General features: G+C 41.3%; 1 protein-coding gene across 1 annotated transcript; it reads right to left on the bottom strand.

Moving 5' to 3' along the window:
* Positions 1-5594: 5594 nt before the first annotated feature.
* On the bottom strand, positions 5595-20049 carry SLC25A46 (solute carrier family 25 member 46). Its single transcript, XM_082191497.1, has 8 exons — positions 19685-20049; positions 17979-18021; positions 14101-14158; positions 13434-13511; positions 13089-13189; positions 10610-10666; positions 9318-9375; positions 5595-6935 (listed from the first exon to the last, which is right to left on the bottom strand). Exons 1-8 carry the CDS (start codon positions 19920-19922, stop codon positions 6357-6359), a joined length of 1212 nt encoding a protein of 403 aa, XP_082047623.1. The 5' UTR covers positions 19923-20049; the 3' UTR covers positions 5595-6356.
* Positions 20050-20251: the final 202 nt, after the last annotated feature.

The following is a 20251-nucleotide window of genomic DNA, read 5'->3' as shown; positions in this document are numbered from 1 at the left end:
TATCCTTGTATAAATTCAAATTTTTAGATGTCAAATATACCCCTAAATATTTCACCTTCTTAACCAACATTAAACCTGTCTCTTCTTGAAACTTATTCTTCTCCATATCTGTTAAGTTTTTCCCTAAGACTTTGGTTTTTTGTTTGTTCAATTTAAATCCGGCTACCTGTCCGAATTGTTGAATTATTTCTAACGCCCTTTTCGTGCTAGTGTTTGGCTCTTGCAAAGTCAATACAAGATCATCTGCAAATGCTCTTAACTTATAATGTTTGGCTCCGACCTGTACGCCTTTAACCTGCTGGTCATTTCTAATCATATTCAGCAACACCTCCAGAACCGAAATAAAGAGCAATGGGGAAATTGGGCACCCCTGTCGTGTTCCTTTTTCTATCTTAAGTTCCTCAGTTATTACATTATTTACAATCAGCTTAGCTTTTTGTTCAGAGTATATTGCACCCATACCATTCTCAAATCCTTGCCCTACCCCCATCCCTTGAAGATTCTTTTTCATAAAACTCCAAGAAATATTGTCAAAGGCTTTCTCCGCATCCACGAATATCAAGACTGCTTTGGTATTTATATTCACCTCTAGCTTTTCCAAAATGTCTATTATATTCCTAACATTGTCTGAAAGGTGTCTCTTTGGGAGAAAGCCTGCTTGGTCCTTATGAATCTTCTCCATCAACACTTTTTTAAATCTTTTTGCTAAAATGTCTGCAAAAATTTTGTAATCCACATTAAGTAATGATATTGGGCGGTAGTTCTTCAGTTGAGTCTTTTCAGTCTCTGTCTTTGGTATGAGTGAAATATATGCTTCTTTCCACGATTCAGGTGCCCTTTTTCCCTCTAAGATCTCGTTACATACTTCCTTTAACGGTTGAACCAGCCACTCCTTCAGAGATTTATAATATCTGGAAGTCAGTCCATCTGGTCCTGGAGATTTGCCCAGTTGCATGTCTTGAATGGCACCCTCTATCTCTTGTTCTGTTATTCTCTGGTTTAGATCCACCTTGCTTTGATGAGAGATTTTTTGTAATCCATATTTATTAAGAAATTTATCTATGTCTTCTTCATTTTGTAATCCTTGGGAATAAAGTTTTTTAAAATAACTCAAAAAGCAATTTCTTATCTCGTTGGGTTTAGTTATATTCTTTCCATCCACTTCTAGGCTTGTAACTGTGTTCAATTTCTGCCTTTTCTTTAGTTGCCATGCCAGAAGTTTGCCACATTTATCTGCCGATTCAAATGTCTTTTGTTTCATTTGCTTTATCTTCTACTCTATCTCTTGGTTCATCAATTCCATATATTGTGTTTGGTATAGCTTAATCTCTCTCAAAATCTCCTGGGACTTTGGTTTTTCATGCCCCCTCCCTCTGGCACATGGTGGGTCATGGTGGCACATGGTGGTGGGTCATAATGTCACCGTTAAGGAACTGGGTGAATTGTCTATTGCCCTCAATCCTCACTAATCAGACATCCAAGCCCATCGGTCTGATTAGTACCAGTGGTACCTCGGGTTAAGTACTTAATTCGTTCCGGAGGTCTGTACTTAACCTGAAACTGTTCTTAACCTGAAGCAACACGTTAGCTAATGGGGCCTCCTCCTGCTGCTGTGCCGCCAGAGCACAATTTCTGTTCTCACCCTGAAGCAAAGTTCTTAACCTGAAGCACTATTTTTGGGTTAGTGGAGTCTGTAACCTGAAGCGTATGTAACCTGAAGCGTATGTAACCTGAGGTACCACTGTATTGATGAAAAGGGCAAAACTGAAAAACAGACCCTCACATGAGTCAATAACCTTTTCTTATACTGATTCATAAAGTTTGTTTTCCTGCTGACTAAGATGGTGATAAGCACGGGAGAAAAAGAATTCTGAGTGTGCAAGAAAACAATTGGCCTGTTTCATCAGCAGCTTAAGCAGGTGCATCACAGGTGCAGAATGAAGGGTTTTTATTGTATCCTTTATATACATCCTCTCAGTTATATCTTTGTACAAGGCATTGATGATCAATACTCAAGGTGCAGAGGGCAGAAATGACGCAGTAATATGAAACAATGCTTTGTAACCTTTTCTGCCAGTCTCAGGAAAGGTGATTCATACTCCCACATGCTACTGATCAACTATTTTTTTGAAATAATATTGGAAATGCTAAACTTTCTGCTGAAAGCAATTTAGATCACTATTTAGATACATAATATTTTACTGGATCAAAGGCCCGGTTTGATTCATGTCCGCTCAGTTTATATAGTGGTACCTCGGGTTAAGTACTTAATTCGTTCCAGAGGTCCGTTCTTAACCTGAAGCTGTTCTTAACCTGAAGACCATTTTAGCTAATGGGGTCTCCCGCTGCTGCCGCACCGCCAGAGCACGATTTCTGTTCTCATCCTGAAGCAAAGTTCTTAACCCGAGGTACTATTTCTGAGTTAGCGGAGTCTGTCACCTGAAGCATATGTAACCTGAAGCGTATGTAACCCGAGGTACCACTGTATTTCTTAAGAGTACATATTTGAACCCCTAGTTTCTCTTACAAAGAAAAAAAAAAGGAATAATCTGTTAGGATCTCATATTCTATCAATCATGTTAACAATTATGGTGTAGCAATAAAACTGTTAGCACCTTTGCAAAGTCAAGCAGGGTCTGGTATGGTTTCAAATTGGATGGGACACCGTGTGTTTGGATGGTTAGACAAGATGTCCCCTGGAGCCCCTTCCAATTCTATGATTCTCTATACTGCCACACCTCAAGATTTAGAGGTCCCAGGGGTTGTGAATCACAGCCTTCCCTCTTCAATGAGAAATAGTTTGATGGTGGTCTGCTGGTTTTTTTGCGTGTCTGATGGAGAAAGATTATTTCATAACCATTTTGACTTCAGAAAATCACACACCCATTCCATTTAATTACTGTTTCCAGGTCCCTTGCATCCCAACAGTATATACAGAAAGTCCACTCATAATTAGTGCTTGCTTAGAAAACGAATGACAAGACAGAGCTGTCACATGAATACCATGTGCCAATAAGACAAAAATATGTATATCTCCTGTTTCGGATGCCAGTCTCGTTCTGGTGATCGCTTTGTGATATTTTTCCAGTGTCTTGGAAACAAAGAGTTGGGGACAGGGGAAGATTCATGTGACCAAAGAAAGCTAAGACTTAACCACCACCACCTCCTGCCCTGGCCTGAATATACAGCAAGAATTTCCTTGCTGGATGAGACCAAGAGTCTGCAAATAAACCCACACACCAGAGTATTTTCAGCAACCGGCTCTCCCTCCTCTGGGAAGTGAATGAGGCGATAAAAAAGATTTGTCTTGCTGCTGCTGACAGTAACTGTGGGGAGAGGAGATCTGAAGCATCTGGCTCCTCATTCTTCACCTCTCACCCCCTTTCTCCACTAGCAAATCCATTGCTTTTCTTTCCAGCTGGCTAGGAACTCCAGCGAATCTCTTAGAGAGACCAACGCTCCAACAGGCAAGCTCAGTCTGTGGCTGAGTTTTTACAAAGAGGCTGAGCAGTCGGTTAGCTGATTGCTATCCCTGACACTCATTTAAACATAGCTGCTGATCCTGAAGGGGAGATACCAAAGGGTGCTGGTCCCTTTGGGGCTGTAACTGTTGCTGGTTCTGTGAAGCTACTCCACCCAAACTCAAGACCACAGTTATCAGAATCAGGCATGTAAGCTTGTTGGCTGTATCCGATTGTTTCTCTGCTTGATAGGCTTTTTGATGCATCAGGTTTCCATGAGCAGGTGGTAATTCGCACCAATTCTCCTCCCATCTGCTTTTCTCTCCCCATGTTTTCCAAAACACTGAGAGACCTTACAGAGCAGCATGAGGAGGCGCAGCAGAAAGGATTTTGCGTGTGTGCAAAAGTCACCTCCTTTTCCCTCACTTTATGTTCTACTGGATTAAGGAGATTTTCAGTAGCAGGCCACAATATCATATGTTGTGTCTTCCACTGTTTGGATAATTCAAAATATTTCATTCTCATTGTTCTTCCTCTGTGAGCTAAGTGGACACATGTAGAACTGCCGTAATGTAGGCAGCCTAGGAATTGTTTTGCTTTAAAGCACATGTATTTAGTTCAATACTGCCTTCAAATATATTAAACCATATTTACTGTTGATTCACTTTAGCAATAGTAGCTTTTATTTTTATTTTTTGCTCTTGAACAGCATCCCCCCATGCATTTTGAGAATGCTGAATATAAAGGCAATTTCTGAAACATCAACAGCTATAGCAACGCTTGTAGCCTGAGAGAACCTCTCATTGTACAAAACTGAGAAATTATTATGAACAAAAATATGATTTCTGCATACAACCCCAGGAGTCAAATGTGTTCCTGTTGAACTTTAATTGGGGCTACCTCACATGTTGCAAAAGGCTAACATGCAAGAAAAAGTACTTCCTTCTCCAATGATGAACCTAAATTAGCCAAATATGCATTGCACTCTCAGCTTGGGATACCTCTAATGTACACACAGTATATATCAAGTTTAAAAAGGTGATATGGCTCTCAGCCAACTATTTTTCTGATTCCCCCCTAATGTCATTAACATCCTGTCTAGGTGAAATAAATTTATTATGTTATCAGGACCCATGGCTCGTCACAGTATTATGTTTTTAAAGTTTTATTTCGTGCTACTAGAGTGCACCATCCTTTAAAAGCATTCAAGATCCCTTTAAAAGCATGAAGATATTACATCTGCAACATACATTTAAAAGTCAATTCCCCCCTAAAATTCTTCTTCTTAGGTAATTTGTTTGCAGTATTTGCTTTGTTCTGCCAAACAGTCCAGATGCAGAACAGCTGAAGTCTTCCTCTGTCTTCAATCCTAACATCCAAGGGCTTAAGACACCCCCAAATGTTTGCTAACAGTGAGCAGAACAAATGCTTTCTTTCAGTGCTATTTTCATGTGTGTCAGAACAGTTCAATGTGTATGCCACAATTGCTTTCTATTAAATAAGAACATTTATACACAGCCTAAATTTGCACATTTACTAGATTCATACAGCTATACCAATTCTCTAATACCACTTGTTAATTTATGAGGTAAGCAGGAACTTTTCAGAACTTGTTTTCAGCATGCTAGTGAATTAGAAACATCCTTCTAAATCCTTCCATTAGATCAGCTGGGTATCAAAGCAAAATAAAACATTTAATGATCAGAAATGGTTTTTAACAAAGCCAAAGTTTTTAGTTTAGTGGTGGTATATTATACCGACAAGCAACAGAGTGCTGCTCTACAACTACAACCACCTTTTCCTGAAGAATAATTAAGCAAAGATTAAAAAGCTGAAGTCACAAGTGGAGAGGAGACTGATTGATAAGACAGGCAGACCACCAATTTCAGCCAAAATTCTTTTAAAAGAACTTCACTCTTTGGGGAGCAAGGGATGAGCAATGTTAAAAGGCAAGCTTTTTTGTCATACTAGAATCAGAATAATCTTTATTTATTATTACGAGCCATAGCAATAAAATAAAATAAAATAAAATAAAATACTTTTGACCGGTATTTGAAAACATGATCTAATTAGGGCCATGATTGTGCTAACATAGAAAAAAATAATAAAACATATCTTGGGATAAGATATATCTTATTTAGAACACATTTATTTAAAATAAAATCCATCAGACTTCAATGGAATTTGTTTTCAAGTGTTCTTATGGTGTTTGCCTAGTAGTGGTATTTATAAACTGCTTATAATATTTTAGAATCTTCACACTTTTCATTACCATTAACCTCATTGTCACATTTGTAAATCAACAAGAATACGATGTGGAAAAACTGGAAAAGCAACCACTTCTACATTCACATTTGTAACCATAGCAATTTTAATCCTTGTTACAGCAGTTATATGGCAAAATCCTTCAGCAGAGTTGTCAAAGTTCATTGGTTTTTGAGAGCATTCAAATGTAGTCAAAATAATTCTACAGACAGAAGCAAAGGCACACAGTCCTCAGTGCAAGTCCCTTTGAGAAGTGACAAGACTTTAAGAACAAGATCACAGCTATCATTCATTTCAAATTGAGTTTGTGCAGGATTTATCAGCAATCGGAAAATCACACTCTACACAGCAGATACAGATTTACAAAAGATGTTGCAATAGTTTATTTACATTTCAGTATTGAAAAGCCCTGGCCTGTATAGACTTCCATGCTTCATTTATCTCTCTCTCTCTCTCTCTCTGATTAAGTATTTCATAAAGGGCCTGGGACAACGCACATCTATTTACACAGGAACATTCTAGGTGGCTGGCAAGGAGAAAACCATTACTGTAGATTCTAAACTCGCAGCTTTCACTTGCTGACCTACTGCCTGAATACGTGGACTTTTGAATGGCCACACCCATCACCTTCTAAGAAACATTCTGGAGCAGCGTCGAGTAAAGAATTTTAGTGAACTGCAGAACAGCAACGTGTAAGGTGTACTGTACAACTACAGCCCCAAACCCTTTGTAAAACCCCAATATTCCTTCTTCTCGCTTTATGGTATTGATACAGTCTCTCATTCCTTCGTACTGGGTATTGATGGGGAGGACTTCGTATCCTAGGTCCGTATTGTCAATGATGGTGCGTGTCCCTTGGATATGAAGACGGTGCAAAACTGTCTCCAGAGGGTAGAGCATCACATCAGCGCAAAGGCTGGCAGCAAAGCTGGCAATAAGTTCTGGGAAATAAGCATCCAGCATGCTTTGCACAGAACTAGAGTTCTCAGCTGGAAGGCTGGGGGAGTTCTCTTTCTTGAGGAGGAGCAGGACTAACTTTTGAACAATGGAACTGATCACATAATGAAGAACTCCGTGTAGAACAGTCGGAAAGGCCAGGGCCAGGAGAGGGAGGAGCCGCTTGCTATGGGGCACTCCAAAGCCCATTGCTCTGCCTATGCCCTCTTTCAGACAATCCAAAATCCCAGGATTATCCCGAATGATTTCGCTCTGTAAAAAGAAAAGAAAAGCACCACAGTATTTCCAATGAATAAACATCCAGAAGTTGTGACTTTTGCCATTGTTAATTTTTTTTTTTACTTATAAACAAATTATGCATAACCAGCTTCAGCAACAGGATCATAATCCACATTTGCAGGGATACTCTCAGCATAGTCTCCCTGCAGTCAAGAGGCATCAAAAAGGACAAGGAAGTGGGGGACTGACCACCCTTACCTCACTGGATCTGGCTGGGGAAATTAGTGTTGTAGAGTCGGATCTCCTTTATGAATATTTCTTGCCACTACAGTTTAGTGCAGTGGCAGGAGGCCCATTTTTCGGTATTAACACTTACCTCCCAGCAGCACGCACCCTAGACATGGTGGTTAAGATTTGGACCGACCTAACAAGTCTAGACAGCATCTTAAAAAGCAGAGACATCACCTAGCCGACAAAGGTCCGTATAGTTCAAGCTATGGTTTTCCCAGTAGTGATGTATGCAAGTGAGAGCTGGACCATAAAGAAGGCTGATCACTGAAGAATTGATGCTTTTGAATTATGGTGCTGGAGGAGACTCTTGAGAGTCCCATGGACTGTAAGAAGATCAAACCTATCCATTCTTAAGGAAATCAGCCCTGAGTGCTCACTGGAAGGACAGATCCTGAAGCTGAGGCAGTGCATAACCACACTCCCTTATCTCACTCACACGTAAATATACAGATACACGCTAACCTCTCCATATGTGTATTGAACAGAGCATATTAGATCCCAAACAATTTAGGTCATTGGTATGAACAAACGTTTTCTTGAAAACCTTTGGGGATTTGACAATACGTTAGTAGGTGTTTCCAATTATATCTTTGCTAAATGGCGACGGAAAGTAATGGTTTGAAGCTATTCCCACCAAGTTGACATTATGCCTCTAAAAGATATCACACCCATTTTGGAAAAGGGAGGGAGGGGAGGGCTGTTTCCACCCACTAGCTTCCTTTGCTATTTTTTAAAAACGAACAAAGGGTTTCTTGAACTCTAAGGTAAAGGGACCCCTGACCATTAGGTCCAGTCGTGACTGACTCTGGGGTTGCAGCGCTCATCTCGCTTTACTTGCCGAGGGAGCCGGCGTACAGCTTCCGGGTCATGTGGCCAGCATGACTGAGCCGCTTCTGGTGATCCAGAGCAGCACACGGAAACGCCGTTTACCTTCCCGCCGGAGTGGTACCTATTTATCTACTTGCACTTTGATGTGCTTTCGAACTGCTAGGTTGGCAGGAGCAGGGACCAAGCAATGGGAGCTCACCCCGTCACGGGGATTCAAACCGCCGACCTTCTGATCGGCAAGTCCTAGGCTCTGTGGTTTAACCCACAGCGCCACCCGCGTCCCTGCGGCTGTATAAAACACAAACAGAAATTCACCAGTATTAATAATTCTTAAAATCCATGGTCAGGATCCCAAGACCTCGACAACGGGTTCTGTGCATCTAAAGAGGCTATGAGCATTTATCAAACAACACCATGCCACATGAAGGGCTATTTTTAAAAACCAATAGGAGTTTTCCATGTGGCACAGGGGGCTGTAGAAAAGATAGAGCGTGTGGAACAAGTTGCACAGTTCTTGGTGTCCTGGGCTCCGATCCTGATCACAAGCATTTCTCATGATACCAAGAGCCATTTCACTCCTCGTTTAAGAGAACGCCAAGCAGAAAGAAATAAGCATGTGCAGGTTTTTAATTTCATGTTGTAGTAACAGGGAAGGTGATTTTTCAAAATATGCAGGCGAAAACCTCAAAGGATATTTTGGAAGCATGAGGACACACAGAGAGAGCTGCACTACTGTGGTTAATTGAACACAGAAATGAACCAAATCAGCTGCTCAATTTCATCCTATATTCTTCAAACCCCCAAGCCAAAAAACTTTGAAGTAACTGGTGCGCCACCAAGTGGCTTGGAATGGCACAAACTGAAAAGCAGTAAACTAGAAAATAAAATTGCTGAGCGATGAAACGTGCAAGCCCCATCAAATTTGACAGGTAGTTCAATACATTAAGAGAGTTTTCCTCACCATACAGTTCAGATGTCATTCCCTGCCCATTGATACAGCTTTTGGCACCTTTGTGTTGGATTTTCCAGATCCAAATAAAACCATTTAAAGAAATTAGCTGAAATCAGCTCTTGAAAGATAGGAATTATTTGCTGTGAATGTAAAAATAACTAGTAATACAAACCATGACATTGCTGTGTATCAAATACTTTTAATAAAGCAGAATATCTCTTCTTCCAGGGACAATGCAAATAAAGACAGAATACCAAAGCTCAGGCCAGCTGATGCTAGGATACTTTCACCTCTGATTCCCCAAATAATGTTACCTAACAGCAGACAAAAAGCATTTAACTTACCTGTACTGTTTCAATCAGACTTGCAGAATAAAAAGGCATTGCTATCAAGCAAGTCAGCCTAAAGGAAAGCACAAACAAACACTTATCATTTTGATAATGACATGTTTTTTTTGCTACAGTTTCAAACAAACAGCCCAGTCAACAGTCCATCTAAAACAGGCACCAGCAAACTTTTTCAGCAGGGGGCCAGTCCACTGTCCCTCAGACCTTGTGGGGGGCCGGACTATATTTTTTTTTTGGGGGGAGAACAAATTCCTATGCCCCACAAATAACCCAGAGATGCATTTTAAATAAAAGAACACATTCTACACATGTAAAAACACGCTGATTCCCGGACCATCCGCAGGCCGGATTTAGAAGGCAATTGAGCTGGATCCAGCCACCAGGCCTTAGTTTGCCTACTCATGATCTAAACTGAGGCTTTCATTTAAATCAGTTTAGCCCTGTTTCTAAGATTTAGATTATTTGGCTTAGGTGGGGGAAGGTGTTGTTAAAATCCTCCTAACGGTAAGATGAATCCACATCCAAGATTAATTTAGTAGTTATGGATTCTTATGGCATTACTTCTCAATATGCATATTAAGTGAAATAGATCATATTCTATAAAACCATTGGTATGATATTTCTGTGCAAATTCATTAGTGGGAGTCTTACAGAAATGACAGTTCAATTCCAAAGGCCTCATTTCTAGACATTAATGCAGCAATCTCCTTAGATGTACTCCTCGGAGCAAGATGGAGACACATGATAAGACTTACATATATAAAGATTAGGTGATTTGAGAGTCCTAAAATTTAACTCAATTTGAAGTTGTAGAGTCAGGTATGCTAATCATCTGCATACTATTCCTTGCTTTTTCCTGTAGGACTAATTGCAGTCATTAACAGTCGTCAACAGGTTTACCATACCCACTGAGTCAATCACTCAACTCTTACTACCCTCCTGAGAAAAACCCCACCCCACCCTCCCACTATATATATAAGGGTCTGGTGACTTCTGTTTCAGTGTATCTGAAGAAGTGTGCATGCACACGAAAGCCTATACCAAAAACAAACTTAGTTGGTCTCTAAGGTGCTACTGGACAATTTTTTATATATATATATATATTTCAATTTGCAGTTGACACACTTCAGATTGCTAGGAAAAAAAATATTGCCATATTGCTGATTAATCTTTTTTTCTTTTTTTGCATATTTGCACTATTAAGCTGCTCTTGGTTCTTTTTTCAAGTAGTATAATAACATCCTTCTGTACTGAAAAAAATTGGGAGTAAATTTAACACATGTACGTACCCTTTCAGCATAAGATGTCCTCCTATCTGCTTGGGACTCCACTTATATGAAAGTTCTCTACAAAAAATAAAGTAGTAATTGGCAATAAATGGTTACTAACCAAAATTCAAGGCGAAATTATGGTGAAGTGACTTGCATAACAGGCAACACACAACAGCAACAGTCTGCTTGCGGAACAGACTTCTGCTCACGTGACGGAAATTCTTTTCCTCTCCTGCTGGCAGCCCTCCTTGTGCAATGGCAAAAATCTGTTGCAGAGGGTGCAGGGGAGATGGCAAAGTTGTTTGTGCAGGGTTGGATATTGCTCATAATCTACAGGTTTTCAGAGACACCAGTGCCTACAAAGCTCTGCCTGAACAGTGCTATGTTATGCATTTCTACATCAGAGATTACACCGCATATAGGAAAGCCACTGCATGTACAGAACATTTCCTGGCAAAAGGAGGAAATCTTTAATAAGAGGGAAGGGAACAGAAGAACCTGTTTCTGTGCCTTTTTCAAGTTGAACCACAACAGGCTACAGAACCTAAGAACTTTATTAAATTTAAACTTTTGTAATATAGTGATTTTGTTCCATAAGTAATTTTTAACAGTTGTTTTGAATGACACCAAAACTATTAATACAGATTTCATAGATTTTTAACACACTATCGGTGTTAGCACCAGGTACGATCTAAAGACAAAACGTGTAGATCCTTATAACTAGCTGGGCAACTGTGACTGGGGGGCAAGGTAAGGGAAGAAAATGGTTTGAGCAAACCTCTGCAAGGATATTTCATTACCTATCAGTGGTAACAGGCATTTATACCTTTTTGAAGAGTTATATAGCTTCCTACTGAGGATTCCTTTAAACCCAATCTAGTAAATTAACAACTAAAACAGTGCAATGACTGTGTTTTATGGCTATTAGAATATTTTTTAATGCAATGTTTTTATTGTATTGACTTATTTTCATTCATTTTTCAATAATCAGCATGTCATTGAGTCTTCCTTTACTAACTACTGGCTAGTTACATTTTAAATATTGCTTTATGTTCCTTGAGGTCATGCAGATCCCAGTAGTGACTCTCCTATACAGCGAAGCTCATACTCTCAAATGCTTTACATAGTTTGTAATGCCAATTTCCATTCTGTTATTTCAGTAGCAAAAAGGCAGCAGACTTGGATCTCTACTTTCGCTAAAAGACTACAGTTGCCTTACTTTGGGCTTGCTCCTGGATTTCAAAATGCTACTGCCAAGATAACAAGCTTACTCTTTGAATGACACATACAGTAATCAGCTTGTATCTACTTAACAGCTAAAACAGCTCATCTTAACTGGAAGAGACACTGGCCAACAGGGGGGGGGGGAACTACTAAGAAATGGTATCAGCTGCTCAAGGTCAAATAGTCTTCAATCTGGAAACATAGGGAGCATTTGAGACTCTTGAGGTGTATTTAGCTTCCAATAGGAGAGGAAAGCAAGTGTTAAAGAAGACCTCTAATTCACAGGAAGACTCAGTTACTGTTTATACAATTAACACCCCACCAGAAATATATCCAGTTTCTTAAAGAGGTACACAGATCAGTTTACAGTGCAATCCTAACCGTGCCTGTTCAAAAGTCAGCTCCACTAAATTCAGTGGAGCTTACTCTCAGGATTGGGACCAGATAATCTGGTCTACTGAAGACATCATAGTCTAATTTTAGGGCTCTTCAGCAACCATCTTCTATAGGCCCATATTTACTAATGGCAAACGTATCGCACAGCTTCTTGGCTGTTGATCTCATCCATGTCATCATGCTCATTTCCTTTCCTGCTCTTTATGCCACTATTTTCAACAATGCCTTCTGTAATTCTACAAGGAGGTTCTACTATTATTCCAGGGATATTCCCAAGTATAAGATATCATCACCTCTGGCCATTCAGATCTGCCACAATAGGACTAATTCAAGCCAGCTTTTATATGTTCTTGGAAACCTAAGACTTTAGACAGAATTGCAATGCCACGTTCTTGGCACAAAACAGGTAACTAAGCATATTCCCCTGCACAGTTCTACTAAGGCAAACGTTGCAGCAATTGGTCAGACCTAAGGTGGATGGATGAAATCCATCAGTGTCTATCCACCAGTAGACAGATACTGTCGGGAGAACTGTGCGCCTTCCAGAGGGGTGGAACAAATACTGCCTGGAGCAGAACGGGGGTTGCTGAGGGAAGAGAGGAAGGAAAAGGCTGCTGTGTGAGTGGAAGTCCACTTGCATGACATTAAAAACATAAAAAGAGAGATGCTTGAACAGGCTAGAGGGCCTTCTAGTCCAACATGCCATTCTCGCAGTGGCCAGTCAGATGCCTATTGCAAGCATGCAGGTGGGATCTGACTGCAATGTTGCCCACTGAGTTTTAATTTAAACTGATGCAATCAACTTCTGAGACGATCCCAAAGAGATATGATGGACAAATACTGCTTTTACTTAATGTAAGAGAAAAATGAGAATTACCTGGGCAAGGGTGTGAATTCACTGATGATGCCCTCTGCTCCAAGGGTTATGCCTTGAACAATGAAAGTGCTCCCCATTCCTTTCCAAAGAGCTCTGGGCCCCTGAAATTTAAAACGATAGCTTGAAGAAAACATCTACATAATCTAACCCAGTATTTGACGTTTTCCTGCAACTAGTATTTCCTTACAGTGACTTCTATGCATATCTGCATTCATTATCTGCCATATTTTTATACTGGCCAACTGCATTTGGGGGACAGGGGCAGGAATCAGGCTTAAAGTAGTATATAACTGGTAGTTTTATTTAATTTCTCTTTAAACAAAACTGTAGACACCAAATACCTACCTGGGCCTTATTGATGCTATACATAATGTTGACAATTGTAAATGGAGTGAGATGATAATTCCTGGCATGGTAATTAACCTGCAAAAACAAACATACATACATACAGTTACAAACATTTGTAAATGGTATAATTAACATGTTATAATAACATTGCAATTGACTCCACAACACTATCTCAATTGTTTTCCTAAAGACTTACAGGATCACTCAAATACAATCCATGCTGAAGTGCTATCCAAATATCGTATTTTAACTGCAACTTGAAGGAAATGTCTAATCCAGGAGAGGGTAACATGCTGGACCATAAATCCCATTAACCTTGCCCACTGGCAGGAGTTGGAGTCCACATTTGGAGAGCGACTAGTTAGCCAATCAAATCCAGTATTTTCTGTGACATTAAAATTAAATGGGCTGTATCCAAAGATAGTCATACACCAGATAGATCCATTGAAATTAGTGCATATGGCAAATGTAGGCCCAATAATTTCATTAGGTCTACTGTGAGTAGAACTTAGTTGGATACTAAAAGCACAATCCTATCCATGTTTACTTGGCAGTAAATCCCATTTCTGTTCAATGGTGCTTACTCACAGAAGCATATGCTTAGGACTGCAGTCTAAGTGAGGCTAACAAGACACATTTGAGAGAGCAACTCACAACAACTTACCTGGCACTGTCGACGCAGAACAACGCAAGGATGAGCCAGCACATTTTCTGTAAACAAACTTTGGAAAAACAATTATGTTAAACACAGAAGTTTTTCCCACTTATTACTATTTATTTCATTTATGAACAGCTTCCTATGAAGCACCTCAAAGCAATTTCACAATACAATAAAACATACATGAAACAACTGCATATATAAAAACCACTATATATATAAAAAATAATTTCAAATTCAGTACAGATACCAACTGGGATAAAAATCTCTACTTAGAAAGCGTGTCAAAAGAAGCAAGTCTTCAACAGATGCGGAAAAGACAATTGAGATGGCACACTAAACAAGTGTTATTATTATCTTGTTTTAGTAATCAACATAACTCTGAAGTGTTATTAAGTTACAAAATGTTATTAAAATGCTTTAGTACTCTAAAGCAAGGTGGTTATCTATCAGAATAATTTGTATAATAGCAAGAACTAAAAAGATAAACTTTACAGAATATCTTGAAATCACTCAGATCTCATGAGGTTGGATGCAGACTTGCCCTTTCATTCACGGAAGGGATTTTTTATCAGTGGCCTGATGGAGAAACAAGAGAAGGAGATCTTTGCTAAAATTCCCTTCTTCCTAGTCCACAGTGTTATCTCCCATGGTGTTCCAGAGGGTCCCACAATCCTCTGAAATAGGTTTTCAGGGGGCTATGGGAGGCTGCAGGGCAAACCATGGAAAAGAGCCTCCCACTTTCTACCAAAAGAAGGGTCAAGTTAACAGATTTCTGTTCCTGGCAAGTCTGGATCCAACCCTCCAAGTTCACTCACAACTTTTTATAACTAGCATCTATGAGCTGCCCAAGCAGCTGAGACAACTTATAGCAACACTGATACAATAAGTCATGAATGATACTTAAGCAGAAATTTAAACAGCCTAAAACCTCATTTAAAGCATTCCACTGATCAAAACAGAAATAAAAACGTATGTGTCTGAATAATAATAATAATAATAATAATAATAATAATAATAATAATACTCCTTGCATCTGGCTGGGGTAATAGGCAAGGGGGAAGGAAAATAGTAAAGGTAGCAGCACACCCAACAGCAGCAATACGAGCAACAAAACAGAACAGCTGGACTATACAAATCTACCCAACGTCAGCAAAAATGTTTTGAAAGAAAGTTGTTAAAAGCTGGTGGAAGACAAATTAAAGACATGGCTAGGTGGGCAATTAATTCCACTGTGTGGAGCATGGATGGGAAAGGCCTTTTCCCTTCTTCATACATCTTTTGGGGGCAAAGGGCAAAGCATGCCTCTTTCTCCATTCTCAAGGTATGCTGAACTCAGGTTATTCAGGACTTTAGAAAAGATCACCGACACCTTGAATTGGGTCTAGAAGCAAATAGGAAGCAAATGCAACCAAGTTAGAGCTCTCTATATAGCCTGGTCTTATCAATAAGATGAGCCACATAAGTCTGCATTAGATTGAGCTTTCAATCCATTTCCAAGAGTATCTCCAATGTGGTGCATATAGTTGCAGTAATTTAGACAGGAAGTTAACAGTGCTTGGATAGTGGTGGCCAGATCCTTATCTGAGAGTAAGGGCATGAGTTCACCAACTGAAGCTCATAAAAAGCTCTCCTTGCCACTGTTATCACCCGAACACCAAGCAGCACACCCTAACACATAGTTCTGCCTCTGTAGCCGCTATTTAGTAGAGAAGCCAAACAGTAGAGCCAAGTCTTCACAATATTTACTATAAAGGTAAAGGGACCCCTGACCATTAGGTCCAATCGCGTACGACTCTGGGGTTGCGGCGCTCATCTCGCTTTATTGGCCGAGGGAGCCGGCGTTCAGCTTCCGGGTCATGTGGCCAGCATGACTAAGCCGCTTCTGGCGAACCAGAGCAGCACATGGAAACGCCGTTTACCTTCCTGCCAGAGTGGTACCTATTTATTTACTTGCACTTTGACATGCTTTCGAACTGCTAGGTTGGCAGGAGCTGGGACCGAGCAACGGGAGCTCACCCCATTGCGGGGATTTGAACCGCCGACCTTCTGATCGGCAAGTCCTAGGCTCTGTGGTTTAACCCACAGGGCCACCCGCGTCCCCAATATTTACTATGCAAAACCCAAATCTGACAGATACACGTGGCTTGAGCTTGGACCTAGAGAAGATTCTGGTGACGTGACACATTCATTTCCCATGCAGCCTGCCGCAGTTATGCAATAAGTTATAAAGAGGAAACAAACAAATTGGCAGGAAACATTTAAGGCCTGGAGAGCAGACATTTTACATTAGGATCCGTTGCCGAAGCTTCATCAGTCACCCCTGCCCCTGAGAAGAACCAAGACTTGCGGAATGCCTTGACCAGTAGGCATCAAAACATCTTGTGTTACCTGATGCTGGTTGCTAGGCAGCACACTTTAAGGGGGAGGAGCTACTCTCCCTTAAGGTAATAGTAGAATCTTCAGGGGCAGCAGTTTAAACAGCCACAATGATAGTGGGCAACTGGAAAGGCCCACCTCAGAGTGCTTGGTTTGCCAAGCTTTGCCAAAGAGGGAATTCTCCCGAGTTTTATTCACCAAATAACCAAAAATCCCCATACAATGAAAGGATTCTGTGTCACAGTTCTATTGGACCAATATACTGGGTCATTTGTAACTGCGTTTCAAATGAATGATACTGTTCTTGTTTGTACAGAAAATTCTGGCTCTATTTAGAGCTATACCATCAAAGAAATAGAGTTATATAACATTGCAACTTTCTGTCCTTGTGCTTCATACAGCTGTCAAGTTTAGTTAGGGGAAGCGCATGGGGAGCCAACTTGAGAATCGTGGTGGAAAACTTATGCTAAATCTGTCTGAGCACACCATAAAGCTTATTTGCAGGCCTATGAGGAGGTGGTGGTGGCAGTGGCAGCAAATAACTTTTTTCTCACCCTCCATTGAATTGAGAAGGGTCAATTAAGCCCTAAGGTAGAGTCTCTGGAATGTAAACCAACAGTGGTTCACTGCAATGCCTCTGCCAGATGCTTTGCTAATAAAAATTGCTCACATTTGGTCTGACTTAGACAAAGTCATTAGGGGAGACTCTAAACCGCAAGCATCAGATTCAACTGCATGTCACTACTGCTTGGATCATTTTGTTCTACCCTCCCTGTAAAAGCAACAGGAACTCTGGCCATTAAAGTCTTTTGCTTGTGGAAAAGAAAGCCTTTAATGCTTCTTTTCAGGAAAGTGAGCTTCCTCCAGTTCCGAACAAAGTCTTGTGGCACCTTAAAGACTAAGTTATAATTGTTTAATCTTTTGTGATCAGGCTACAAATTTGCTTCTGTACTCATTTCAATGCACTGGCTTTCATTTATAAAGCCTTACTGAAACCCTCATATGATAATTACTCTCCCCACCTCCTATATAAGCCCACTTGTCTGACATGAACAAGTTGTAAGGCTTTGCTTCCTTTATAAGAAGTGTAAATAGTGATAGCTCAGAATAGAGATGTTGTACTTCCAAGTTATGGAACTTTCTTTCAGTACAGGTTAGGACAACTACCCCATACCTTTCTTCTTGTAAGAGCTGCAACACCTTTTTTAAAAAGTTACCTTTTGGCTGAACTCTTTCGATGGCTATTGAGTTTGATAACTGGATGTTACTGATATTGCCTTTGTATTACAGTATTTGTTACTTGCTTGTAAACCACTTTGGAAAGTATATAAATATTGTAATGAATACATTTTTGAAAGGTGGTAGTAAACTCTGCTTACGCTGAATGAAAATATTAAAGCATTTAGTTGCATGTGCCACCTTACCACACATACAAAGATATGGATTTGGAAAAAGTAGTTTTGTGTATATTAAAAATGCTATGAATTACATAATTGTGATATTACCTTGCCAAGCCAATCCCAAAGCCTGCAAATCTATTCAACTGTTCTGAAATACAGAAAGACAACACAAACAACTGTTAGTTTTAATCAGCTGCATAACAAAACACAGGGAGAAGGACCCTATCCAAAATTTGCATTAGCCTGGTAAAGGCACAAATACACACATAGATATTTACAAAATATAATATATGAATAACTGATTGCCTTAAATTTCTCAAGTAAGCTAATATAATTTGTTCTAAAAAGGTAAAGGACTGCTGACAGTTAAGTCCAGTCGCGAATGACTCTGGAGTTGCGGTGCTTATCTTGCTTTACTAGCTGAGGGAGCCGACATTTGTCTGCAGACAGTTTTTCCAGGTCATGTGGCCAGCATGACTAAGCCGCTTCTGGTGAAACCAGAGCAGCGCACAGAAACGCCATTTACCTTCCCACCGGAGCAGTACCTATTTATCTACTTGCACTCTGACGTGCTTTTGAACTGCTAGGTTGACAGGAGCAGGGACCGAGCAATGGCAGCTCACCCCGTTACGGGATACGAACTGCTGACCTTCCAATGGGCAAGCCCTAGGCTCAGTGGTTTAGACCATAGCGCCACCCACGTCCCTATAATTTGTTCTAGTCTATGACAAATTTGGGACATACATTTGCTTAATTACACTCTCGCTGAGCCATGATCCTTATTTGGTGACCTTGGGCCAACATTTCCTGGTTGGAGACATAAATAGAGATATAAATAGACCTAGCATCATAGGGTCAACACTGCTGGACAGCTGCCAAGACCACAGTACCTTTACCCAGCTTCCCAAACAGAAAGGTGTCAAAAAGCAATAAGAAGTAACAGCCTCTTCTTACAACTACCACTTGCCTAGTTCTTTGGGGTTGCACCACTGAGAGGTGTGGGATGAGTGATTATGCAAAGACTTCAGAGCATCTACCTCCACATCTTGCTTATTGCCATTCTCTCTCTAGCCTGTGTGGCAAGAAATATTGGGCCTACAGGAGACAAACCCCCACTGCTGTATCACCCAGAGGAAAAGCATAGGTAAGTGAATGGACTAGCTGCTTTTCTGAGCAGCATTTGAGTGGGGTGGAGAATATATTGTTATAGCTTGCTAATGTTTTCCTCACAGGCACTATTTTTTCTAGAGAGTAAAACACGTACCACTTAAGAAAAAACTGGTTCTAGAGAGACTGGCTTGCAAAAACTGGGTAAAGGGAAGGATTGTACAACATCCTGAGCTCTTAGTGAACAACAGGTTAAGAGAACACTTGTTCTGGGACTCACACTGATTGCTTTAAAAACTCCAAAAAATGAAAAAGCCTACAGTACTAAGCATGCCTCTGGCTCATCACGCTAGGAAGAGCTTCACTTGCAAGCCAGCACCCTCGGAACAGTCCGCACGCCAAAGAATGCAGAACACCAAACTGTTGCGGGCCCAAAATTCGCCAGAAAGAAGGGAATTCTCTTTCTACGACAGGCGAACAAAAACGTATAGGAGCGTAAGAATCTGCACGTTGACCTTTGCAACCGTGGCCTTTTGCAAGCAGAAAAGGCGATTTTTTTCGGGGAGGGGGGGGGGGACATCCAGCGTGGGAAGCAAGAATATAGGCGACCCACGGAAGATGCTGGGCTCTCTTGGGCCCCTTGGTTTTGGGGCCCAGGCCCCGCCTAACCGGCGCGTGCCTCTCCTTCTCCCCGTTATACGCACCGGAGCCGGCGGTCACGCTCCCCGCGTAAGAGTCCTCGTTGAAGCCGGCCGCCCCCAGCGGGGTCCCTGCGGCGAACTGCGGGGTCTTCTCCCCCCAGTGGAGGTTGCGGCTGCCGGGGATGTCAGGCGGGGTGCTGACCCAGTGGCCGAGGTCCGGCTTGGCCACGAAGCCCCCCGGCTCCTCTCGGCCGCCCCGGTAGCCCAGGCCGTCGAAGCCCTCGGGGCGCCGCGGATGCATCGGGCCACAAGCGAGGAGAGAGCCGGGAGACCCAGGAACGTCAAGCAGCTTTGACAGCAACAACAGGGAAGACCTCGCCGCTGCGCCCTCAGGTTCCCCCGCCAGGCTTCACTTCCGGGTACCAACCGGAAGCAAACCCCGCCGCCCTGAAGCATACTCGTCTCCATGGAGGGTCATGTGACACGGGCTGGTTCCCGCCCCTAAGCCTGATGTTATTGGGGGGCGGGGCTCGTTTTGCCAGCCTGCTTCCTGCTAACCTAGAGATAAGAAAAATAGAGCGTTTGGTTGTCCCTATGAAGGGACAGGCTACACCTATATTCTCCATATTT

This window comes from Podarcis vaucheri (genome assembly GCF_965113315.1).
Source record: "Podarcis vaucheri genome assembly, chromosome: 11".
NCBI lineage: Eukaryota > Metazoa > Chordata > Lepidosauria > Squamata > Lacertidae > Podarcis > Podarcis vaucheri.
This window is presented reverse-complemented; position numbering and strand designations above follow the sequence as displayed.

Bases quoted from the DNA above. Each gene is read 5' to 3' on its own strand.
- SLC25A46 (XM_082191497.1), bottom strand. From the start codon at position 19,922: ATGCATCCGCGGCGCCCCGAGGGCTTCGACGGCCTGGGCTACCGGGGC. The intron at 13,512-14,100 runs GTAAGTTGTTGT...TTGTTTTTGCAG, and splicing joins TTCTGCGTCGACAGTGCCAG to GTTAATTACCATGCCAGGAA. The intron at 9,376-10,609 runs GTACGTACATGT...GCTTTCCTTTAG, and splicing joins GGACATCTTATGCTGAAAGG to GCTGACTTGCTTGATAGCAA.